General features: G+C 47.9%; 1 protein-coding gene across 3 annotated transcripts; it reads left to right on the top strand.

The window, feature by feature from the left end:
- The first annotated feature begins 6057 nt into the window (after window positions 1-6057).
- Window positions 6058-25432, top strand: LCMT2 (leucine carboxyl methyltransferase 2). Of its 3 annotated transcripts, none has more exons than XM_077341006.1 (14): window positions 6058-6147; window positions 6250-6374; window positions 6471-6555; window positions 6641-6824; window positions 7229-7385; window positions 13099-13288; window positions 15697-15834; window positions 16648-16741; window positions 21758-22000; window positions 22537-22770; window positions 23491-23588; window positions 23866-24053; window positions 24216-24351; window positions 24977-25432. In XM_077341006.1, exons 1-14 carry the CDS (start codon window positions 6112-6114, stop codon window positions 25142-25144), a joined length of 2076 nt encoding a protein of 691 aa, XP_077197121.1. In that variant the 5' UTR covers window positions 6058-6111; the 3' UTR covers window positions 25145-25432. The 3 variants fall into 3 exon arrangements, with proteins under 3 accessions (XP_077197121.1, XP_077197123.1, XP_077197122.1); XM_077341008.1 differs by having other exon boundaries at window positions 21758-21964; XM_077341007.1 differs by having other exon boundaries at window positions 15697-15804.
- The last annotated feature ends 691 nt before the right edge of the window (window positions 25433-26123 follow it).

Below are 26123 nucleotides of genomic sequence, written 5' to 3' on the forward strand. Positions count from 1 at the left end.
GAGATTGGGAACAAGAGTGACGACACACACAGAGCGTAAAAACACTCCAGTGTTACATTCAGTGTACTTGTTAGGCAAAAATATGGAATTTGGCTCTGCCAAGTGAGACATTCCTAACCCCTGGGCAACCTTCTCATGCAAGTAGACTTTCAGATGTCTGCACTAAACTCAGAATGCATGACTAGCCGGGTTCTTTTTAAAGAGATTGTTGATATGGCCAAGCCAATTGAAGCATCCTTTTCACTACTCTAAGCAACACGCACAGCATTGCCTTTCTAACAAAAGCTTGTGCAAGGTGGCTTGCCGTAGCCAAGCTAATACTAAAACTATAACCTCAAACAAACTCATGTTTTTAAAACAAATGTCAAGGCACCAGGACAAAATAGTAAACATTGCAGTTTTCATATGTTTCAAGCAGCAAAATAATAATAAATAACTCACCCCAAAAAAGTGTTTTAAAAGGCCACTATTAAAAAATGGAAGTGACTGCTAACAAGTATCAAACACCAACATCCCCTTCTACTCTCCATTGGTATTCTCAGTCCAAAATAAAACAAAAAGGGTTTTTAAAAAACATTCTGCCATAAAAACAAACGTAAGAACAGTTACAGTTTTGCTAAGGGAAAGGAGAGCTGTAGAAAGGGGAAACTTTCTCCCCGACACACTCAAGTGCACATCACGAGTGTTTTCTCTGGGAAACAGGCTTCCACGGGAGGGGGTGGCTTCTCCGTCTTTGGACATTTTTAAGCAGAGGCTGGATAGCCATCTGATGGAGAAGCTGATTCTGTGAATGTTCAAAGGGCTTCCAGGTGACAATGGATGCAAGAGAGGGTTGTGTGAGCCCTGCATAGGAGAGCACAGCACACATCAGTGGGAGTTCAGAGGCATCCAGGCCACAATAGCAACTCTTCAGGCAATCACACCCCACTTGCACATGAGCACTCCCTCCAAGCACCAGCAGCATTTCCCCCCTGACCTGACTGCCGTATGCCATCCAACCATACCACCCCCCCTGCACACACTCACATAGAGCAAGCCCTCCCCCTTCCCCTACTCACCAAATTTATCACTGCTACAGAGAGCAGAAAGCTGAGAATATTTTGCATTTGCAAAAGGCTGTCCTTCCAAAGTCCTGGTGTTGGTCAGGATAGCCCAGACACTCAGCCAAGCCCTGGCCCACAGGCTCCTCTCCAAAGCCTGACTCGTTCAGAGGGGAACAAGCAATTAAGAGGCCAGCAATCAGCTGCAACTCCCAGCCTGAGGCTTTGCAAAATGAGAAGCAGCCTGAAAAGAGGCTCCACCCAAGAAGGAAGAGCAATTCCCCTTGCAATCCCATAGGGCTAATTACTTTGCATACGTCAGCACGTGGCAAACCAGGTACAGACTCCCAACACCTAACACGGATTCCTGTGCAACGACTAGGATTTCCTAATTCTGATATGATTCAAGTGGGTAGCCGTGTTGATCTGTCTGAAGCAGCACAACAAAATCAGAGTCCATTGGTCGTAAAGGTCTTACAGGTGCCACAGGACTCTGATTATGTTGTGCTAATTCTGACATGCTAGGCTTTCTCAACCAGGATTTCACATATATATATTGGGTGATATGACCATACCCCCCTCCCCCCTTCTAAAATGACCACTGATGGGCCTGGAGAGGGTGGGAAAGGGAGTGGCCCCAGGGGGTGAGTATACAACTATGCTTCCCAAACATATTCCGCATGATTGCCCCAGTCCTGCGGTTTCTCAATGGTCAAGAAAGTTGTGCTGTTGGAATGGCATGCTGCAATGAGCAGGAGCACAACTCCACATAATACATTAAGCCACCACTGCTGCACTCCACAGCTCCTTGCCCACTTTTCCCTGCCACATCTGTACAGAGCAAGGAAAGATGGCATGGACACAGGGTCTGGGGCAGGGAAAGTGCCACAAGAGTTACTGAACGGTGCAGAGAGAGAGGCTGGTATAAAGGCAGACAATGGATAAGGGGCATGAGGGATGCACAGACATAGGCAGGGAAGGGGAGAGGAGGAGCTGTAGGTAAGCTGTGCAACTGGACTTCAACCCTAACCCCAACCCCAACCGTCACCCTCACCCTAACCCTCTGGCGTACAAGAAAATTCATAACAGAATGCAGACTTGGAGGGATCTCCAAGGTAATCTAGTCCAACCTACTGCGGAATGCAGGAAATTTACCATTACCTGCAGTGCCACCCGTCCTGCTGATCATGCCTTGTCCCCCTGTCTTCCAGCCGAAAGGAGAGCGAGCGGAGATGGCGGCGAAGCCCGGAGGACAGCGGCAGCCGATCCCCAGCGGGACTAGCGCAGGCGCAGCCGGGGGACGAGGGCTGACACGCCCGTCCGAGGACTCCTCCCCAACCGAAGTCGGCCAGGGGAAAGGAACTGAGGGACAGGACAAAGAGGGGCTCGAACCACACCAGGGGAGGGTACTGAGGGAGGAGGGCCGGCGGGCGGGGGACGCGGGCAATCAGGTGGTGGAGGCGGCGGCAGCGGACCACACGTGGGCCATGTGGGCAGCGGGGGGAGAACAAGGAGGGTGGAAGCTCCTTCCCCAGCGGCAACCGGCAGCCCTGCCACGCAACTGGTGAGCGGTCCCCCGGGGGGGCCGGGTTGGACGGCGCACACACCGACGGCCAACCAGAAATGATGGAGGAGGCAGTGACAGAGGGAGCAGAAAGGGAAGAACACGCCGAAGAGATGGAGATCCCGCACAGCCCCACCGTGGAGGAGGAGGAGGAGGAAGAGGAACATGGGCGGGGAATGCGGTGGCGGCGGCAGCGGCGGGAATAAACACCCCGCCGCCGGTCATAGAATCATAGAATTGGAAGGGGCCATACAGGCCATCTAGTCCAACCCCCTGCTCAACGCAGGATTAGCCCTAAGCATCCTAAAGCATCCAAGAAAAGTGTGTATCCAACCTTTGCTTGAAGACTTCCAGTGAGGGGGAGCTCACCACCTCCTTAGGCAGCCTATTCCACTGCTGAACTACTCTGACTGTGAAAAACTTTTTCCTGATATCTAGCCTATATCGTTGTACTTGAAGTTTAAACCCATTACTGCGTGTCCTCTCCTCTGCAGCCAGCAGAAACAGCATCCTGCCCTCCTCCAAGTGACAACCTTTCAAATACTTAAAGAGGGCTATCATGTCCCCTCTCAACCTCCTTTTCTCCAGGCTGAACATTGTATACGGCACTGGTCAGACCACACCTGGAGTTCTGTGTGCAGTTCTGGAGGCCTCACTTCAATGTGCCTAAACACTTTGACCTGTGGGAAAAAACTGATGTAAAATAGGCACTAAGCCTTTCTGCTTTCTCTGCATCTTTCGTTAGAGTTTGTCCATCTGCACCCAACAGTGGGCCTATTGCCTCCTTTACTTTACGTTTGCTCCTCACATAACTGAAAAATCTTTTTTTGTTACAATGGGCTTCCCTGGCCAATCTTAGCTCATTCTCAGCTTTGGCCTTTCTGATGATTGATCTACAGTGCCTAGTAACCTGTAGGTACTCTTCTTTAGAGCTCTGTCCTTCCCTCCATTTCCTGAACATTTTCCTTTTCTTTCTTAGTTCCTCTTGAAGTTCTCTGTTAATCAAAATAGGCTTCTTAGAGCTCCTGCAGTGTTTTCGTCTTTCTGGGATAGTCATTGATTGAGCATGCAATAGCTCTTGTTTGAGTAGCGCCCACCCTTCACATGCTCCCTTCCCTTCCAGCATTCTCGTCCATGGTATGACACTCATCATGTCTTTGAGTTTATTAAAGTTTTCCCTATGAAAATCCAACATCCACGTCTTCCTTGGCTCCCCATCTCAAAAGGAATTCTATGAGGACATGGTCACTTCCCCCTAGGGTCCCCACCTCCTTCACCTCATCCACCAACTCTTGTCTATTAAATCTATTTGTCACCTCTACTGTATATTCGTCAAGGATATTATTTAGTTCATACCTGAGTGGCCTAGTGCTTTTCCCTACTTTCTTCAATTTAAGCCTAAATTTTGCAACAAGAAGCTGATGATCTGAACCACAATCAGCTCCTGGTCTTGTTTTTACTGACTGTATAGAACTTCTCCATCTTTGGCTGCAGAGCACATAGTCAATCTGATTTCTGTGTTGACCTTCTGGTGATGTCCATGTGTAGTGTTGTCTCTTGGGTTGTTGGAAAAGTGTGTTTGCTATGACCATTGTATTCTCTTGACAAAATTCTACCAGCCTGTGCCCTGCTTCATTTTGTACTCCAAGGCCAAACTTTCCTGTTATCCCGGTTATCTTTTGGCTTCCTACTTTAGCATTCCAATCCCCCATGATGATAAGCACATCATTTTTTGGTGTCGCTTCTAGAAGGTGTTGCAGGGCTTCATAGAACTGGTCAACTTTATTTATCATATCATACTTCTATACCGCCCTCCCCGGAGGCTCATCCTCTTCATCCTCTTCAGCAGCAGTGGTTGGGGCATAGACCTGGATTACTCTGATGTTGAATGGTTTGCCTTGGATTTGAACTGAGATCATTCTGTCATTTTGGGGATTGTATCCCAAGACTGCTTTTCCTATTCTATTGATTATTTATTTATTTATCTCTTTATTTATTTATTTATTTATTATATTTATATACCGCCCTCCCCGGAGGCTCAGGCTACTCCATTTCTTCTGCGAGATTCTTGTCCACAGTACTTTACCTGATGATCATCTGAATTAAATTCACCCATTCCTGTCCATTTTAGTTCACTGATTCCTAAAATGTCGATGTTCAGTCTTGTCATGTCTTGTTTGACCACGTCCAACTTGCCTTGATTCATGGATCTGACATTCCAGGTTCCTATGGAATAAAAATCTTTACAGCATCAGACTGCCTTTTCGCCACCAGTTACTTCCACAACTGAGCGTCCTTTCGGCTTTGGCCCAGTCATTCATTCATTCTGGTGCTCCTTGTACTAGCCGTCTGCTCATCCCCAGTAGCATATTGGACACATTCCAACCTGAGGGGCTCATCTTCCGGCGTCATATCATTTTGCGTTTTGAACTTGTCCATTGGGTTTTCATGGCAAAGTTACTGGAGTGGTGTGCCATTTCCTTCTCCAGTGGATCACCTTTTGCCAGAACTCTCAGTTATGACCTGTCCATCTTGGGTGGCACTGCACGGCATAGCTCATAGCTTCACTGAGCTACGTAAGCCTCCTTGCCACGGCAATGCAGCGATCCTTGAAGGTGGGTTATTAATATTATTGTATGGTTATTAATGCAGATTGTTTCATGTATGGTTCATAAGTTCAATGTAAACCGCCCTAAGCCTCCGAGGAGGGCAGTATATAAATATAATAAATAAACAAAAATAAATTGGAAGAATGCAGACTGGATTTTTGGATGGTAGGTTGTAGTTGCCAAGGGTATTTTATCATGTTGGAGGTAGGTGAATAAGGGATGTCATGTGGCTTGGTACTAAGTATGGGACTACTCAACATTTTTTTCAGTGCTCCGGATGAGGGGCTGGAGGGACTCCAGATGAAATTTGCAGCTGACACCAAATTGGGAGGAGTAGCTAACACCCCGGAATATATAGAGTTCAACGAGATCTGAATATGCTATCATGGATGCTTTAGGTTGATCCTACATTGAACTCGATGGCATGGATGGCCCAATTCTATGGCAAAGGAGAACAAGATGCCACTCGATAATGCCCGAGAACATTTTTGTTGGCACATAACATTCTTACGTCTTGTCTTACACTCAGGGATGCCTTCCGCTCCTGCCAGGATGGCATCGGGATTAATGGCACTGTTGCGTCATTCTCTCGACTCCCTTCCGCCTGAATGGGGGAAAAGCCGGGCCGGGGCCTGTAGCCGGCTGGGAGATCCCTAGAGAGCGGGGCGCCCGCCGTCCGGCAGAGGAGCAGCTCTGGGGTCCAGCGGCCCTGCCTCCCTCGGAAGCCGATAGCCGGGACGCCAGAAGCAGCCGAGGCTTCAGCCTAGTCGCGGCCGCGGCGCGCAGGCGCACTCGACTTCCGCTGCCTCCTCCGGGCTCGGCTGTTCTCGCGAGACTTCGTCTCTATGGCGGCCCCCTGTGCACATGAGGCCGGTCACTTCCGCCCGGGCCTTTCCTCATGGACAGGGACAAGCGGCGCTCTCGGGATGCGGCGGTGAGTCGGGGCGGGGGGAAGGCCGGCGCCCCTCCCCCTCCCCCCTTCCCCCTCGCTGACCCCCCTTCTCCCTCCCTCTGTCTGTCTGTCTGTGCGGGGCAGGCGCGGGGCACCGGGGGCAGCAGCGGCGCCAGCAAGAGGTCGGCCGCCCAGCTGGGCTACACGGAGGACCGCTTCGTCCGGCGCCTCGTGCCCCGGGCCGGCCGCCGGGCGCCAGCCATCCACCGGTGAGTCACCCGACGGGGGCGAGGGGCCGGCCCGCGGGAGCAGCTGCGGAGGCCCGTCGCTGCCAACGCCTCGCTTTTCCTTCTCCGCCTCTGCAGGGGCTACTACATCCGGGCCCGAGCGGTGGGCCACTGCGCGGCCGCCTTCCTACGAAAAGCCCCCGGAGGCTCGCAGCGCAGGCAGGTGAGCCGCCGGCGGAAGGGAGGGCGGGGCCGGGTGCGCCTTGGGGCGGGCTGTGACGCTGGTGCCGGGCTGCCTCACCTTGCAGGTGCTCTCCTTGGGTGCGGGCCTGGACTCCCTGTACTTCTGCCTGAAGGACCAGGGCCTCCTGGAGAAGGCTATCTTTCTGGAGGTCGACTTCCCAGACGTGGCGGCCCACAAAGCAGCCCTGATTGCATCGCAGGAGGAGTTGGCTGCCATGGTCGGACACAGAACTCGGGAGCAGGAGTCTGGTACGGTGGCCATGCTGGGGGCTGGGTGCCTGCGGGGACCCCAAGGAAGGAAGGGCTGGCATTACCAGGACCAAAGCACCCCTGCCTACCACTGAAGTTGCTGCCAGAGCATCCTGGGATTTCCACTTTGTGTGGATTGGGATCAGAATGGTGAGAATGGAGCCTGGATCTGGAGTGTCTTAGCTTCCGAGGTCCCAGGATGTATGTGTGGGATGTTACAGAATGGCATGGGAAGTCCATAATCAAATGGCTGCTTTGCTCACCCAGGGGAACACAACTTTTTCCTGAGCTGTTTGCTCCTGTAGCGACAGACATCTAGTAATGAGAACCCCGGACAGTGTCTTGAGCTTAGTTACGTAGTTCCTATTATGAAGGCTGATAATGCTGTGATCTCTTTTTCCTAGGAGTTGTTCACTTTGCAGCAGAAGATTACAGACTCCTGGGAGTGGATCTTGCAGAGCTTCCTAAGCTGGAGGAAGCTTTGTGCTGTGCTGGCCTAAACCCCCAAGTGCCCACACTGCTGCTGGCAGAAGTGGTACTTACATATATGGAAGTTGAAAGGTATGGCGTTCACCTTGTTTTTTTGGTACATATGTCTGTTTGAATGGTCCAACTTTGTTGAATAATGGCTGTGTATTTAAAGGGCAAATGGGTGTTGTGAGATATGCTTTCCTGCAACTACGGGGTCAAGTTACTCTACTCTCATGAATGCCCCGAAAGAGCATGGTGCTGCTCTGCATCAGAAGGGAAGTAAACCAGAACTTCTCTGTGTTCTTCATGGGTTTGGGAGCTACAGAAAAGTACCATGAAAAGAGATACAGAGTGGGCTATTCCACATCTTAATAATTCATTACATAAACAAGTATTTCCTTTTGTTTATCCTGAAACTACTGCCCATCAGCTCCACTACGTGCCCCAAGTTCAAGTCCTTTATAGGAGAGAGAGAGAAAAAATTCCTTAATCTACTTTCTACCTTGCATATATGAGCCTCTTGTGGCGCAGGGAGGTAAGGCAGCAGAAATGTTGTCTGAAGCTGTCTGCCCATGAGGCTGGGAGTTCAATCCCAGCAGCCGGCTCAAGGTTGACTCAGCCTTCCATCCTTCCGAGGTCGGTAAAATGAGTACCCAGCTTGCTGGGGGATAAACGGTAATGACTGGGGAAGGCACTGGCAAACCGCCCCGTATTGAGTCCGCTGGAGGGCGTCACCCCAAGGGTCAGACATGACCCGGTGCTTGCACAGGGGATACCTTTACCTTTACCTTTTTACCTTGCATATATTTATCTTTAAAAGGCAGCTTCTGTGCTAGTCATAATTGAAATACAAATAGAGAATAAAACTGCCAGTCATCCTCCCCAGGAGCAAGCGTCTTTTAATTTCTTTGCAGCAGTCCCCATCTGCAGTGATCTTGGAGCCCAGGAAAATAAAATCTGTCACTACCACCATTTCTTCCCCATCTGTTTGCCAGGAATTGAGAGGGCCGGATGCCATGGTCTTAGTTTTCTTGATGTTGAGTTTCAAGCCAGCTTTTGCACTCTCCTCTTTAGGCTATTTAGTTCCTTTTTGCTTTCTGCCATTACTGCATCCTATAAGGAAAGTTATTATGCTGATGCCTGGAATAAAAGTCAGTTTGTGTGGAACTGACTTTTGTGGCCCCTCAAACATGGTGCCTATATCTTGCAATTGGGATATAAAATAATAGAGTCACAGAGACCCAAATTCTGACACTTTTGTCCCACTTTTGTCTGTGGCTCAAATTTGCATCACCAAACAGGAGATACCAGAAGGAAATTTAGGGTTAATAGTCAACGTGAATATTTAAAACATGCATTCCCTAATTCACATTCTTAACCTGTATGTATGCTATGTCTGAGGTATGCTATGTCTGAGCATATAGAATTGTCTTAATACAAATGATTCTATCAGGAGAGCATGATGGTACCTTAACTTCCACAGTGACATTTTAGAGGAGTAGCCATGTTGATCTTTCGAAGCAATATTTCACAATATATAATTACATATTGTTTTTGTTATTAATCACTGTGCTTTAATTATGTTCAATATGTAACAATTAAAATACATCCTGCATATCAGATATTTACATAATGATTCACAACAGTAGCAAAATTACAGTTATGAAGTAGCAATGAAAATAATTTCATTGTTGGGGGTCCCCATAACATGAGGATCTGTATTAAGGGTTTGCGGCATTAGGAAGGATGAAAACCACTGTCTTAGAATCATAGAGTTGGATGGGGCCATACAGGCCATCTAGTCCAACCCCCTGCTCAATGCAGGATCAGCCCAAAGGATCCAAGAAAAGTGTGTATCCAACCTTAGCTTGAAGACTGCCAGTGAGGGGGAGCTCACCACCTCCTTAGGCAGCCTATTCCACTGCTGAACTACTCTGACTGTGAAATTTTTTTTCCTGATATCAAGCCTATATCGTTGTAGTTTAAACCCATTACTGCGTGTCCTCCCCTCTGCAGCCAATGGAAACAGCATCCTGCCCTCCTCCAAGTGACAACCTTTCAAATACTTAAAGAGGGCTATCATGTCCCCTCTCAACCTCCTTTTCTCCAGGCTGAACATTCCCAAGTCCCTCAACCTATCTTCATAGGGCTTGGTCCCTTGGCCCCAGATCATTTTCGTCGCTCTCCTCTGTACCCTTTCAATTTTATCTACGTCCTTCTTGAAGTGAGGCCTCCAGAACTGCACACAGTACTCCAGGTGTGGTCTGACCAGTTCGTATACAATGGGACTATGACATCTTGTGATTTTATGCGATGCCCCTGTTGATACAGCCCAAAATGGCATTCGCATTTTTTACCGCTGCATCACACTGCCTGCTCATGTTTAGTTTACAATCCACAAGTACCCCAAGGTCTCGTTCACACACAGTGTTACCTAGAAGCGTATCCCCCATCCAATAGGCATGCTTTTCATTTTTCTGACCCAGATGCAGAACTTTACACTTATCTTTATTAAATTGCATCTTGTTCTCATTTGCCCATTTTTCCATTGTGTTCAGATCTCGTTGAACTCTGTCTGTATCTTCCGGAGTATTTGCCAGTCCTCCCAATTTGGTGTCATCTGCAAACTTGATGAGTAGTCCCTCCACCCCCTCATCTAGATCATTAATAAATATGTTAAAAAGTACCGGGCCGAGCACCGAGCCCTGAGGTACCCCGCTACTCACTTCTCTCCAGTCTGATGTAACACCATTGACAACAACTCTTTGAGTGCGGTTCTCTAACCAAGTCCCTATCCACTTAACTATCTGAAAATCCAGATTGCAGTCCTTCAACTTACCCATCAGAACATCATGGGGAACCTTGTCAAAAGCTTTACTAAAATCCAAGTAAATGACCAACCGAATTGCCCCGATCCAGCAAACCTGTTACTTGGTCAAAAAAGGAAACCAGGTTGGTCTGGCAGGACCTGTTGGAGACAAATCCATACTGACTTCCTTGGATCACCAAATTGTCCTCCAGATGTTTGCAGATTGCTCACTTTAATTTCTGCTCCATTATCTTCCCCACAACAGAGGTCAGACTTACTGGTCTGTAGTTTCCCGGGTCATCCTTCCTCCCTTTTTTGAAGATAGGAATAACGTTTGCTCTCTTCCAGTCCTCCGGGACATCTCCAGTCCTTAAAGAGGTTCCGAAGATGATGGACAAGGGTTGTGCAAGTTCTCTGGAAAGTTCTTTGAGCACTCTCGGGTGCATTTCATCCGGACCAGGGGATTTGAACTCATCCAGTGCAGCTAAATGCCTCTCAACAACCTCTCTATCCATGTTAACCTGCCACCCAGACACTATCTCTTGGCTACTGCCATCTCTAGATGTGCCTAAACCCTTTGACCTGTGGGAAAAAAACAGATGTAAAATAGGCACTAAGCCTTTCTGCTTTCTCTGCATCCTCTGTTAGAGTTTGTCCATCCGCACCCAACAGTGGGCCTATTGCCTCCTTTACTTTACGTTTGCTTCTCACATAACTGAAAAATCTTTTCTTGTTACAATGGGCTTCCCTGGCCAATCTTAGCTCACTCTCAGCTGTGGCCTTTCTGATAATTGATCTACAGTGCCTAGTAACCTGTAGGTACTCTTCTTTAGAGCTCTGTCCTTCCTGCCTGGCTTCCTGCCAGAGGTGCTAAAATTCGCACGTCCTTGGACTGGCCTGCGCCAGTGACAAGATACACTGTTGCTGTTACAATATGCAGAGCAAGCAGGCAGAGATCAAAGCACAAACAATTCAGAGCGGACCCTAAAAAGCATGATAACATGGGAACAGAGAACAGGCTTGGGTTACATGGAAACCAAGGAAAAGAACAGGGAAATACAGGCAAGATGCTTGTAGACAAATCATGGCAGAGAGCAGGCACTGATCCTGACACTTTCTCTGCATCTTCCGTTAGAGTTTGTCCATCCGCACAGTGGGCCTATTGCCTCCTTTACTTTATGTTTGCTCCTCACATAACTGAAAAATCTTTTCTTGTTACAGTGGGCTTCCCTAGCCAATCTTAGCTCACTCTCAGCTTTGGTCTTTCTGATGATTGATCTACAGTGCCTAGTAACCTGTACGTACTCTTCTTTAGAGCTCTGTCCTTTCCTCCATTTCCTGAACATCTCCCTTTTCTTTCTTAGTTCCTCTTGAAGTTCTCTGTTCATCCAAATAGGCTTCTTATTGCTCCTGCATTGTTTTCGTCTTTCTGGGATAGTCATTGATTGAGCATGCAATAGCTCTTGAGTAGCGCCCACCCTTCACATGCTCCCTTCCCTTCCAGCATTCTCATCCATGGTATGACACTCATCATGTCTCTGAGTTTATTAAAGTTTGCCCTATGAAAATCCAACATCCACGTCTGGCTACAAGCTTCTTTGGCTCCCCATCTCAAAAGGAATTCTATGAGGACATGGTCACTGTCTGCAGAGGTTCCGTAATGAGGTCAATCCCCTTATCCTCTTCAAGACTGGCTGTATCCTCTTTATTCCGAGTTGCACAGCTCCGGTCTATGAACTCCTCCCCTTTCTTAATTTGTGTCAGAGTAATAATCCTCTCTTCTAAGACCCTAATCCTTTCCTCCATAAGTCTTACCAGCTTACACTTGGGGCAGATGTAGTCCATCTTGTCTTCAGGGAGGAAGGCAATCATGTCACACTCACTGCAGATGATGGGATAGGTGTCCTGGAGGTCCATTGTAGCTTGTAGGCAGTGCAACTACTATGGAAATATAATCTACTGATGATTCTAATTGCAAGGCCAAGAACCCCAGGCTAAGAGCTCGCGCCTCTGGCAGGAGCAGCCCTTTTTAATCCTCCCAGCAATCACCCAGCAATCACCTCACTCAGCACCACAATAGCCTCACCTGGTCAGCAGCTGCAGCAGCAGCAGCACTCCCCAGCAGCTTTCTCCACGTGCTCTCAGTTGTCGGAGTCTTAGTTGTTACCAGAATGGATTCAAATGAGTAGCCATGTTGGTTTGAAGTAGCACAATAAAATCAGAGTCCTGTAGAAGAGAAAAAGGAAGAGTGCTTGCACTCAAAAGCTCACACCTTGAATAAATTTTTGTTAATCTTAAAGGTGCTGCTGAACTCTGATTTTATTTAGTTGTAACCAATCAGAAAAATGCTCTGCCACCACATGGCAGCAGAGAGGGTCTTCCTGGCGATTCTATCAGTCACCACTAGATGGCGATGGTCACCCCAGCTACCAGCCTCTTTGTCTGACGTTCCCTCCTCCTTCAGTAGCCAGGCAGTCGATGGTCTGGTGCAGTCACTCCTCTGCTGATGGCAAGTCCAAGAGCCGGGGTGGGAGACATCTAAAAAGCCCCTTCTGCCACTTGCTGTGCTGATCTTGTCTACCCTCTTGCATCAGTGGCAGACAAAAGAGGATCACTCCGCCAGCCAGCCAAGATCCAAACTCCTCCAGGCTCCTGACCCCCCTCCGGCACGGATCACCGGCTCCCCACCCAGCCCTGACACTGCTCGGATAGGGACCTGCTAATCCCACCGTATTTTAACAGTATTTTAATATTTATTTATATTTAAATATGTAGCTGCCTTATGGACCTTGATGATTGGGTGGAAAGACAGAATAAAATATTTTAAATAAGTAAAATAAGGTATGCTATATCTGGTTATCTTCATTTGTGCCTGATAGAAGTGTTCTAGATTTACTGTTGCTCTTTGTTGTTGCAACTGTTACTGCTACATTTTTTAGATTTTAGGGGCTGTAGATGATGCTGTATCTTTCTTCCCCTAACGGCATCTTCCAGATCAGATGCTCTGATTCACTGGGCATCCAGGCATTTCTCTCAGGCATGGTTCGTCCTCTATGAGCAGATCCATCCTGACGATCCTTTTGGACAAGTTATGCAGAACCATTTCAGACGGTGCCATGTGCAGCTGTGCTCCTTGACCCAGTACCCTGACCTCCGGGCCCAGCAGATGCGGTTTGTGCAGAAGGTTGGTGCAGGGCTCTTGAAGTTCAGGAGAAGCAGGGGGACCAAAGAGGGTGCCACATTCAGAAGAGATGATAGTATTTAGTCGTAGGGTTTGAACATTTCAACTGAAACAGTGAGCAAAGTTTCAACACTAACAAAATCAGTGAATAGACGTAGGGTGAAATCTATTGCCATCGTGTGTACAACATTTCATGGAGGAAGGTGCCCTGGGCCTGCAACCTCAACCGGTGCCCAGTCCACCACAGAATGTCAAACATAGCCTCAGAATTGCTTCCCAGGATAGGCGGAATGTGAGAGGAAAAATTGTAGCATGCATCTTCCCAAAAGGATGTGGACAGAATTGAAAGGGCGCAGAGGAGAGTGACGAGGATGCTCTGGGGCCTGGGAATTAAGCTCTAAGAGGAAAGCCTGAGGTACTTGGGAATATCATAGAATCATAGAGGGGGAGCTCACCACCTCCTTAAAGAGGTGTCCCCTCTCAATCTCCTTTTCTCCAGGCTGAACATTCCCAAGTCCCTCAACCTATCTTCATAGGGCTTGGTCCCTTGGCCCCAGATATGGAACCTGGAGAAGAGGAAGTAGAGAGGGGACAAAATTGTTCTTGTTAAATATTTGAAAGGTTGCACTTGGAGGGCAGTGAGCAGTTCCTGTTGGCAGCAGAGGATAGAACCTGCAGTAATGGATGTAACCATACCGGCCAGATATCAGGGAAAAAATGTCCACAGTCAGAGTAGTTCAGCAGTGGAATGGGCTGCCTAAGGAGATGATGAGCTCCCCCCTCCCCCCCCCAATACTGGCGGCCTCTAAGCAGCTGCTGGACAGATACTTATCCTGGATGCTTTAGGCTGATCCTGCATTGAGCAGGGGGCTGGACTAGATGGCCTCTAGTCCAATTCTATGAAATTATATAAGTCAGGTTTGATCACAGACAAGACAGAACAAATTTTGACCCAGGAAAAGGGCTTTCTAGACTTACTTGCCTAGCAAGCTAGATTCGAGTTCAATGGCACCTTAATAACCAGCGGATTTTCGGGGCATAATTTTTTAGCCATTGCTGTTCCTCAAGTATGTGAAGAACAGAAGTTTGACTCTCAAAAGCTCTTACCCTGAAACTCTTGTTGCTCATACTGCAAAATCAATACAAGGTCACCACCTAAAACAATGAGAACTGCAAGTGCTATTGCAGCTGATTTGTAGAATTTAGGATTTGTGTCTTGTCCTTTCCAATATTATAGAATATGTATACTCTTTTACTGAGATAAAGCTCAAGAACAAAGGATTCCCAGCAACTATTTCATGCTTTGAGGAATAGATCAAGATCGCCATCTGGGTGGTTTAACATGGAATGTCTTACTTCAGAAAACCAAGATTAGCCCATGAAGTCGTAATTCTTTTCTAGCCTTAGCTGAGGGCACCATGGAGCTATACAGGGGTATTTATAATATCAGCTTTTTTATTCTCAATCCCATTCTTAATAAATTCTAACAGAGTCTGTCTTTTTTACTGCTGCAGCACACCAGGGTGACACTTTCATTGAGCTGTCTCCCATGACCCCCCAAGATCTTCAGTTTCGACTAATTCAGCACCTGTATTAGCCTATACTGCAGCTGAGAGGTTTTTGTCCCAAGGTGCATGTGATGGATCCCTCACAGATTGAGCTGCCCTTGTAGCATAGTTTTCTTTGTTATAAAAGGAAGTCTGCTGTTACTCTCAGATCTTTTGGCTTTCCTCAGCACTGGAAATTCTTGGAAGGTGTCAGAGCCTTTTTTTCCTTAAAGCCATTTTCAGAATGGCACCAAGACCAATGCCAATAGACTCCTACTCAGAATGTAGGAATTACAGATTCATAGAGTTGGAAGGGACTTCCTGGGGTCATCTAGGCCTACACCGTACACTATGCAGGACACTCACGGCCCTATCGCTCATCCACTGTAACCCACCACCCCCTTGAACAGGACTTCCTGTTTTTCTTTCATTTCATTTTATAAACAGTGGAAACTTTTCCTCCATCTATAGACTTTATTAAAGAAGACATTATTTCCCAAAATTTCTTCACGAAAGGCAGGCCTTTTATTCTTTCTTTTCTTTACTATTCAAAGAAAGTCCTTTAAGATTATTTCATAACAGTGGTTGTGTATCTTTTGCTGTTCTGTCTCCTATGTAAATCTAATTGGTTGGAATGGGGGATTTCAAACCCTCACGTTAGACAGCAAAGAAAACAGCTATAGAAGCTCATCCAGGGGCAAAGTGAAAGCATGGCTGTTCATTTTCCCTTGATTGGTGCGGGGGAACAGAAAACCTTTCATTTAGGCTTTCCAGCTGCAATCCTCAGTGACATGCAGACTTACTTCCTGCAGCCAGTTCTAGTAGCTGCAGTCAATGTTTAGAGCCCTGCTTTTCTCTTTGCAGGGCTGGGCAGAATGTCATGCCATTGACATGAAGGAGTTCTACGACCACTTTGTCTCTAGAGCCGAGCAACGGAGGATCCAGGCCTTGGAGCCCTTTGATGAGTTTGAGGTGATCCAGGACTTCCCTGATGCAGCTGAGGTTGGGCTTCAGGGCCGTTGCAGATTTCAGGGGAGGCGTGACCATACATGTGTGACTACAGGAGCTGTGGTAGTTAATGCAGCAAGTGCTTCAGGAGGGAGGAGCAGTGAAGCTGTGGCTGGCCAACTAGTCCTTGCTTGCTTGCCTTTCCTGTGGCTGCCTTCTGTCCTGGCAGCTAGATGGCTCCAAAACTCAGAAGATGTTTTAGCTGTGAAGCTGGGCAGACAGGGAGCTTCTTGGATAACCTAGTTGGTGTGTGGGTTGCAGAGTGGGTAGTGATGCCAAAAAATTCTGCATACAGACCTTAGATTCAAGTATCACCAGCTGAGTGTCTGCTATGTGGGCCTTAAGCTCTGCTGGAAGAGGAGCTCTGCGTGAGAGGGACTCCTGCTTTTGCCTTTTTCCAGTGGTGCCACAGGGCAGAGTATGGGAATTCTCAACTGCTTTTGATGGGTCTGATGAAGAATGTGGGGGAGCTTTCCCACTGAGCCATCCTTGATAGAAGAGGTGTGCCAAGCTGGTACCCTGCTGGAGCCTTCATTTTACTGGCAGTGCTTCCCTCTCCAGTTGGTTGCACACCCTTCCATTTGTGTAATAGGCACCCTCATGCTGTTGCCACCACATGTCCAGTTCAGGGTCACCTGCAGATGGTGTGCTTTGTACAGTGAGAGGGTTTATTGTAGCCCAGGGCGAGGAGTGGGGGGAGTCATGGAAACATGCAACCAAATGACTTGCTTGTGGTGGTGAAAATTTGGTTGAGGGAGCAAAAGGCGATATAATGGTCCCATTTTCCCCTCCCCTCTGTTTTGACAGGAATGGCACTTGAAATGTTCCCACTATTTCATCCTGGTAGCATTGAAAGGAGAGTTGTGTCGGGCTTCTGCAATTCCCAGCATGGAAGCAAAAGGTGTCATAACCTCCTGCTGCTCCATTGGGTTGGTGAGGCTGAGAGTGGTTGAGTGATGACATCTCCACATGCATGTCACTGTGCGCATGCTTGTGTGTGTTTGTGGGTGGGGGGATCTTACCTTTTACTGGCTGAGAACTCTGGCAGCCCAAGATTTTCTGGGACCTTTGGCAAACTCTGGTGTCCCACTTCAGTTGAGGAAGAAATGGAAGAAGAAGAAGAAGAGTTAGTTTCTATATGCTGCTTTTCCCTACCTGAAGGAGGCTCAAAGCGGCTTACAGTCGCCTTCCCATTCCTCTCCCCACAACAGGCCCCCTGTGGGGTGGGTGAGGCTGAGAGAGCCCTGATATCACTGCCCGGTCAGAACAGTTTTACCAGTGCCGTGGCGAGCCCAAGGTCACCCAGCTGGTTGCATGTGGGGCAGCGCAGAATCGAACCTGGCATGCCAGATTAGAAGTCCGAACTCTTAACCATTACACCAAACTGGGAAGTCATAACAGGATGTTTACATCTATCTTATTTGGCAGTGAAGAAGCCTCTTGTCCTTCCTGTTCCAACCCTTCTGCACCATCGTTTTCCCCAAAAACTCTGCTTTCCCTTCTGCACAGGCTTCAAAGAGCCAGATAACATGCTGCCTGACAAGGAATTATTCCGATTGTTTTATCTGGCTTGGTATAATGGTTAAGAGGGTGGAGAGCCGTGACCTATTCCCTACTCCTCCACATACAACCACCTGGGTGACCTTGGCTTAGTCATAGTTCTTTGAGAGCTGTTCTCACAGAGCAGTTCTATCAGAGCTCTTTCAGCCCCACCTACCTCACAGCGGGGTATAAAAAAAACAACTCTTCTTCTTTCTTGGAAGCCCTATGCCCTGGAACCTGTGCTTGGCAGGAGCTGCTGCCTCCAGGCACCATTTCACATGAGCTCCATTGGAGCCAACTAACTCATTGTTCCTTGCCCAGCAGAAGGCTGGCTGTGTGGTAGTTTTTTCTTATGCTTATGTGACCGCAAACAATTGTGTGGGCTGAAGAAATGGTGAAAGAAGACCAAGAAATGGCCTGTTGAATTCCTTTCTATTCTTACCCTAGGGAGGTGCATGGAGGGTTGATGTCATTTACTTGGATTTGATGTCATTTACTTGGATTCGGTTGATGTCATTTACTTGGATTTTAGTAAAGCTTTTGACAAGGTTCCCCATGATGTTCTGATGGATAAGTTGAAGGACTGCAATCTGGATTTTCAGATAGTTAAGTGGATAGGGAATTGGTTAGAGAACCGCACTCAAAGAGTTGTTGTCAATGGTGTTTCATCAGACTGGAGAGAGTTGAGTAGCGGGGTACCCCAGGGCTCGGTGCTCGGCCCGGTACTTTTTAACATATTTATTAATGATCTAGATGAGGAGGTGGAGGGACTACTCATCAAGTTTGCAGATGACACCAAATTGGGAGGACAGGCAAATACTCCGGAAGATAGAGACAGAGTTCAACGAGATCTGAACACAATGGAAAAATGGGCAAATGAGAACAATATGTAATTTAATAAAGATAAGTGTAAAGTTCTGTATCTGGGTCAGAAAAATGAAAAGCATGCCTACTGGATGGGGGATACGCTTCTAGGTAACACTGTGTGTGAACGAGACCTTGGGGTACTTGTGGATTGTAAACTAAACATAGGCAGGCAGTGTGATGCAGCGGTAAAAAAGGCGAATGCCATTTTGGGCTGTATCAACAGGGGCATCACATCAAAATCACAAGATGTCATAGTCCCATTGTATACGGCACTGGTCAGACCACACCTGGAGTACTGTGTGCAGTTCTGGAGGCCTCACTTCAAGAAGGACGTAGATAAAATTGAAAGGGTACAGGGGAGAGCGACGAAGATGATCTGGGGCCAAGGGACCAAGCCCTATGAAGATAGGTTGAGGGACTTGGGAATGTTCAGCCTGGAGAAAAGGAGGTTGAGAGGGGACATGATAGCCCTCTTTAAGTATTTGAAAGGTTGTCACTTGGAGGAGGGCAGGATGCTGTTTCTGTTGGCTGCAGAGGAGAGGACACGCAGTAATGGGTTTAAACTTCAAGTACAATGATACAGGCTTGATATAAGGAAAAAAGTTTCACAGTCAGAGTAGTTCAGCAGTGGAATAGGCTGCCTAAGGAGGTGGTGAGCTCCCCCTCACTGGCAGTCTTCAAGCAAAGGTTGGATACACACTTTTCTTGGATGCTTTAGGATGCTTAGGGCTGATCCTGCGTTGAGCAGGGGGTTGGACTAGATGGCCTGTATGGCCCCTTCCAACTCTATGATTCTATGATTCTATGACTGACCCAGAGCGATTCTACATTTTATTTCCATACTGTAATCGCTACTCACATCAGTTTGTGAACAAAGAAAAATGAATCCTGGAATGCACTCGATCTTTTCACCATCAATTGATATTGTGATATGTCTGTTTTTTGCAATGCTCATTATTTTTATCTTTTTAGTGTTTAAGAAAAGGCCAAATTTCTTACTTACTTAATTGACCTTTGTAATCGGCTGTTCTAGGCACTGTTAATGACAGGAGGGTAGCATCATCAGCATACGGAAGATAATTTATATTCCTTCTTCCAATCTTAATTCCAGTGTTTGATTCTTTGGGTTCCATCACTTTCATAATGATCTTGGCATGCAAGTTAAACAGGAAGGGGGAAAGAATACAACCTTGGTGCACTCCTTTCTATATTTTGAACCAGTTAGTGTCATCAAATGGTGTACGTACAATGGCTTCTTAGTTTGCGTAGAGCGACTGCATCAGTTTGATCAAATGCACTGGCATTCCCAGATTTTGCAGGGCTTCCCAAAGTTTGTTGTGATCCACACAATCAGAAGTTTTCTTGTAGTCAATAAAGCAGATGTAGACATCCTTCTGATATTTCCATTATGTTTCCAAAATCCAACGCAGGTTTGCTGTGTGATCACGAGTGTGATGCCCCCATCGAATGCGGAATTTTTAAAAATTTTGGCCAGTAACAATTCATTATCTGAATTGTACTTGGGTATGTTTTGACATTGTTGGCTGCATAAGATATAGTTGATTTAGTTAGAATCATAGAATCAGAATAATAGAGTTGGAAGGGATCTCCTGGGTCATCTAGTCCAACCCCCTGCACTGTGCAGGACACTCACAACCCTATCGCTCATCCATTGTAACCTGCCACCTCCTTGAACCTTCTGTGTAGTCTATTTGGTGATGTCAAAACATATAGATCATAGAATCATAGAGTTGGAAGGGGCCATACAGGCCATCTAGTCCAACCCCCTGCTCAACGCAGGATCAGCCCAAAGCATCCTAAAGCATCCAAGAAAAGTGTGTATTCAACCTTTGCTTGAAGACTGCCAGTGAGGGGGAGCTCACCACCTCCTTAGACAGCCTATTCCACTGCTGAACTACTCTGACTGTGAAAATTGTTTTCCTGATATCTAGCCTATATCGTTGTATTTGAAGTTTAAACCCATTACTGCGTGTCCTCTCCTCTGCAGCCAACAGAAACAGCATCCTGCCCTCCTCCAAGTGACAACCTTTCAAATACTTAAAGAGGGCTATCATGTCCCCTCTCAACCTCCTTTTCTCCAGGCTGAACATTCCCAAGTCCCTCAACCTATCTTCATAGGGCTTGGTCCCTTGGCCCCAGATCATCTTCGTCGCTCTCCTCTGTACCCTTTCAATTTTATCTACGTCCTTCTTGAAGTGAGGCCTCCAGAACTGCACACAGTACTCCAGGTGTGGTCTGACCAGTGCCGTATACAATGGGACTATGACATCTTGTGATTTTGATGTGATGTTCCTGTTGATACAGCCCAAAATGGCATTCGCATTTTTTACCGCTGCATCACACTGCCTGCTCATGTTTAGTTTACAATCCACAAGTACCCCAAGGTCTCGTTCACACACAGTGTTACCTAGAAGTGTATCCCCCATCCAATAGGCATGCTTTTCATTTTTCTGACCCAGATGCAGAACTTTACACTTATCTTTATTAAATTGCATCTTGTTCTCATTTGCCCATTTTTCCATTGTGTTCAGATCTCGTTGAACTCTGTCTGTATCTTCTGGAGTATTTGCCAGTCCTCCCAATTTGGTGTCATCTGCAAACTTGATGAGTAGTCAAACTTGAATCTCGTAGATGATGTTTATGCTGTGGAACTAAGTGTTCATGATGCAAAGCCAATTTCATGACAGCACCTTACAGACCAGCACCAGCCTGAGAGTAAGATTTTAAGAGGACAGCCTTCTTTCTGAGTTGATATTAGAAGAAGGGAGCATTGACTCTCAAAAGCTCAGTCTCTTAGGTGCTCCTGGCCTGGCATCTAGCTGTAATGTTTTAGACCCACATGGCTACTGTTTGCGACTATCTTCGTGGGAGCTAATTTAGTGATAGGGGATATATCAGAAACATGGCAAAAAGGAATTTAGTGGGCTATAGATATCCCTGTCCTTTCTGTGGACTTTATCCAAGGGACAAGCCTGTGCAGGAATGTGTGAAGGAGTGATTGAGATCCAGCCAGAAGAGTTAAGGCTAACACACTTCTCTGCAGAATCAGCATTAGTGGAAATATGAGGTGGATGAAGGAGTCAAATGAGAATGTGTAGAAAGAACATGTCATGTCTACTGTCCTGCCATGCTGACAGAGTCAATGCATGTTTTTGGCTGTGACAGATGAAATTTCTTTTCTAAAAACATAAATGGCTGAGCTGCATGGAACTGATTTGCAGGGAGATCATTATTCTCTGGAGTGAAAGAAGCCTGTACATGGTTGGGCACTGCTTGGAAACCTTCCACATGCTGCTTTTTGGTGGCACGTAGTGCCTGGCCAGTCTACTTCAAAATGGCCCCTGGAAGAGCAATGTGGCAGTGGCTTTTGAGTGTGAATGGGAGCACGGGGCGGGGGGGGGGCACAACAGACTGAGGCAAAGTGATGGTGGGGGGAAGATGTCTACACAAGCCATCCCGTGACCAGCTGCTTCTCTTCTGCTTTCAGCATTCCCAGGCTTTGCTGGGACAGTGACGACCTTGGCCTGTGCTGCAGATGCAGGAGTCACTGGCCTAAGACGATATGGCCACCGCTCCGTGCGCATTACAGAAGATGTGATCCTTACCACAGGAGGTTTCGGCGACAATGGAGGGCGTCACTGCCGCCTGACTGATATGCATGCCCTGATCAAGCGTGGAGACAAATGGACAAATGGCGAGGTCTACCTGGCTGAGTCTGGGGGAGACTGGGGTAAGCTGGGGAGGGGGGTTCAGTGGTGCTACTGGTATGGCACATGACCTTCCTTGGTTTCTCTCAGAGATAGTCTTTCATCAGGGGCTGCTATGGATTTGACCTACTGAAGTGGGAGTTCAGCTGGCACAATGCCATCTCTTCTGCCCATGCCACCTGCCCCTGGCCTGGCTCCCTGCTATCGAGCTCTGAGAGAGCCCCTTCCCAAGATGCCTGTGTGAGAGGAGCTGATGGGAAGGCAGAGTCCCAGAGGTGGGGGAGGGAGGAAAAACACAGAAGGTGTGATGAGAAATGAGAGGGGGGAGGGTGGTGGCCTCCTGGGCCTCCTGGCCATCGGTGAACTATTGGGTATGGAAAGAAAGACCCTAATGGCCTCAGGGTCAGAACTTGGGGTGTCCCTGCAAATCAGAAAAGAAGCATGTGACTGCAGGGAAATGGCTGTTCCTGGGTCCTATACTCTTACTGTGGACGGGACCTCGTTGCCCCACTGGAGGTGCCACAGTGACCTGCCTGAAACCTGAGCTTTCTCCTTACAGATGGACGACTTTTCCACACCTTGACCTTTCTGCAGGCAGGCTGGGCTGTGGTGGTGGGGGGACGCCTGTCTCCAGAAAGCCCTGCTTTGGAGGTTTGTTGTTTGAGGAAGCTGGGAGCAGACTGCTTCTCAAGCCCCCCGAGCAGCCTGGTCATGGAGCTCACTCGCCTGCCTCCTGTTGAGAACCTGGCTTTGCCACGCTGGAGACATACAGCCACAGAAGTTGAGCATCAAGGTAAAAGTAACTCCTTTGCCATTTGGAGGAAGGGCTTAATGGTCAAGAGGTGTTTTGCATATTTATATCTCACCAATGTCAGCCTGGATCTAGTAAATACATGGCAGGTCACCATTTAAAATACTCATACATGTTGCTCTTTGCTTATTAGGGGAAGGGATATAAATAAAGTGAATGGAGCCATGGAGGGCAGTTGAACCTCCCTCCCCCAATAATACCCTTGTTCATAAGCACAGAAGACTCACAGTAATTGGTTGGGGTGTGCCCACAGGCTCCAGAAGGTTGGGAACCATTGGAATAGATGCCTGCAAGTCCTCTGCCTGAGACTCTGGAAAGCCATCAGCAGTCAGTGGAGACAACGCGGACCTTGGTAGATCAGTGGCCTGACTCAGTAGGAGGAAGCTTCGTTTAGGGCAGGGCTGTGGCTCCGTAGTAGGGCCCTGCTTTGCATTAAGTTCATTCCCCAACATCTCCAGCTGAAAGGCTCAAGTGGTAGAGAATGTCACTGTGAACTGCAGGAGAGAATAATGACGAGAAACCAACTGTCTAACTGAGTAGGCGGAGTCATGACATGCTGGCATAATAATGGTCAGGAACAGTAGGTGTGGAGACATGTGGCTGGCACATATCGGGAGACAGTTACAAGATTGGGTGGAACATGTCTGCATCTGTGCTCTCATTCTAACGACTCCATCATGCTGCATTTTTGCTGTCCTTTAGGTGAGAGCTACCTGTTTGTTTATGGTGGCTGTGGCTCTGGGCAGTCAGTTTGGGCAGACTGGTACTTCCTGCACATGAAGGAGCTCCATTGCCGACAGGTATGGGGTTAGGCAGATACTCTTCCTTATTGGTAGTGATCATTAGAGGCTGCTGACAAGGCCAGTGCTAGGGGCCTGCCCTCCATCTCTCTCTGTCGTTCTGCTGACTCTGAAGTTCACCTGATGGGGCCAGCAGCTCCTTGGAAGGAGGTCTTTTGGCTGCCTCTGGAGTATTTGGTTCACTGGCACATACCCCCAGCTGCTGCTGCTGACTTCCCCCTAGGGAAGTGAGGCTAAGGCTTCCATTGCACTTTTCCCCTCTCTTCCACCTGCTCAGATTCCTGTGGAGGGCCCTTTGCCTGTTGGCCGCCATTCTCACAGTGCCTCTAGCTGGGCAGGCGGTGCTCTCATTGCCGGTGGTCTGGATGCAACTGAACGGGCCCTGGGCAGCATCCTGTATCTGAAACCAACAGAGACTGGCTTCCAGTGGTGCCCTGTTGAGACCTGTCCCCCGCTTACACCTAGGTGAGAGATCGGTGTCTGAGGCAGCTGTTTCTTCTCAGTGTTCCTTGTCTTCCCCATGAGGCTGTGGCCATTCTGTCTTCTGAGTGGGGGGAAGGTAACCATATTGGGAGGGAAACCCAGGTGAGATGTGCTTCTTGTCCCTGTCTGCACCTTGTGTCTCAGGTACTCACACACAGCCCATGTGCACCAGGGGAAGCTGCTGCTGGTGGGGGGAGTCTGGTTTCAGGCTCCTTGGGTGCCTGGTGTGGCCGTGATTGATCTGGCAACAGGGATCACCGCAGAATATGGCATCGAGGCGGTAAGTAGCAGCTGTGTGGAGTGGGGTCTGTGGAGGATTTCAGGCACAGTTCTTCAGATCTTTGTCTTTGTACAGTCAAAGGACTCTTGGCTGGATCCTAAAGTAGGCTGGGGTGGGCTTTGGTGTAGTGGTTTAGGAGTGCAGACTTCTAATCTGGTGAACTAGGTTTGATTCCCCGCTCCTTCCCCACATGCAGCCAGCTGGGTGACCTTGAGCTCACCACAGAACGGATAAAGCTGTTCTGACCGAGCAGTGATATCAGGGCTCTCTCAGCCCCACCTCCTTCACAGGGAGAGAGGGAAGGGAAGGTGATTGTAAGCTGCTTTGAGACTCCCTTTGGTAGAGAAAAGCAGCATATAAAAACCAATTCTTCTTTGCTCCGCCACACCCCAACAATGCTAACATTTCCTCCAATGCTATGCTCATAACTTTCTTTATTTGTTCAAAACATTTTTATGCTGCCTTTCTTTCCCTGTAGGGTCCCAAAAGCGTTTCCCTTTGGCTTGGGGGAGAAAAGATCCTTTCCCTTTGGACTGTTTGCCTGGAGAGCCTGGTATTTTCTGTCCACCATCTCTGGGCCAGTTTGCCCTCCTTGCCATGCTCACCCATCCCTCTTTCCTTTCAGGCAGCCTTGGAGTGGCCTCTGATGTTACACAACCACAGCAGTGTCTTCATGCCAGATAGAGAGGAGATTTTTCTGATTGGTGGCGGCGGCAACTGCTTCTCCTTTGGGAGTCATCTCAACTGGCATCCTGTCCGCCTGGCCCTCAGGGACATCTTGAGTTGGCACTGATGTTTTCTGCAGAGTGGGGAACCAGAACAACTTTGCTTTAGTGGAGGGAGGTTTGCATGGGAATCAGAGCAGAGAGGGCCTGGTTTGGAGTTGTACGAGGACTGATGCTTCTCTGGCCAAGGATGAATTGTGTGGCTTTGGGCATCAACTGTGTTGTTTATTTCAACACTGATTGTCCACCTTTCTTATGTTGGAGATCACTCACAGTGCAATGCAGTTTGTAACACACACAATTTCACATCAACACAAGTTTTTAAATATTTAAAATACATTATACTTTAAAATTAATAGCCTTTATTGTTAACTCGCATGCAACAAGCCCACTCCCCTTAGGAAATAGAAAGACTTATAGCAGGAAGCTCATGGGAGAATAAATGTGGGCACCGTGAAGAGTAAAACTCCTGGTGCAATGTAGTCTAAGAAGGCACCATTCCCAAACCCAGGGCCTGCCATGACCACTGAGTGGTGGTGGTGGTGGTGGTAGCGGCAGGCAGGCAGAGATGTACATTGAGTGGAAGGCAACTCCAATAGAAAAGTACTGCCAGGGTCTAAAGTGCCTTCTGCATGGGAAACCTCGTGGAAGATTTTTGTTTAGTAATTAACTTTTGTGCACCTATGCAACAACATGGAACCTTAGAGCCAACAACATGGATCCTGGCAGAGAGGGAGACCCATCATTGTTTGCCTCTTTGTGGATTTTCCCAAGTCTAAACCACCTCTTAAGTGGCTCCCGCAATCCAATAGAAATTAATAAGCAGAAGGGAAGTGTCAGCTAGTGGAATTTGGAGTGCCCACCGATGCTGCAGCTCCTGACAACTGTTTTACGGTCTGTGAGGAAGACATCCCTGGGATTCCCACTGGGGCATAGAATGGGTGTAAATGAATGTCATATTTCTGCTGGAGGAGCAGAGATCCTATCAAGGCTTCATGACATTGGCCTCATTGGGATATGCCCTGAACAATATTGCCTAGAAAGGCT

Source organism: Paroedura picta, chromosome 6, assembly GCF_049243985.1.
Source record: "Paroedura picta isolate Pp20150507F chromosome 6, Ppicta_v3.0, whole genome shotgun sequence".
Classification (NCBI taxonomy): Eukaryota; Metazoa; Chordata; class Lepidosauria; order Squamata; family Gekkonidae; genus Paroedura; species Paroedura picta.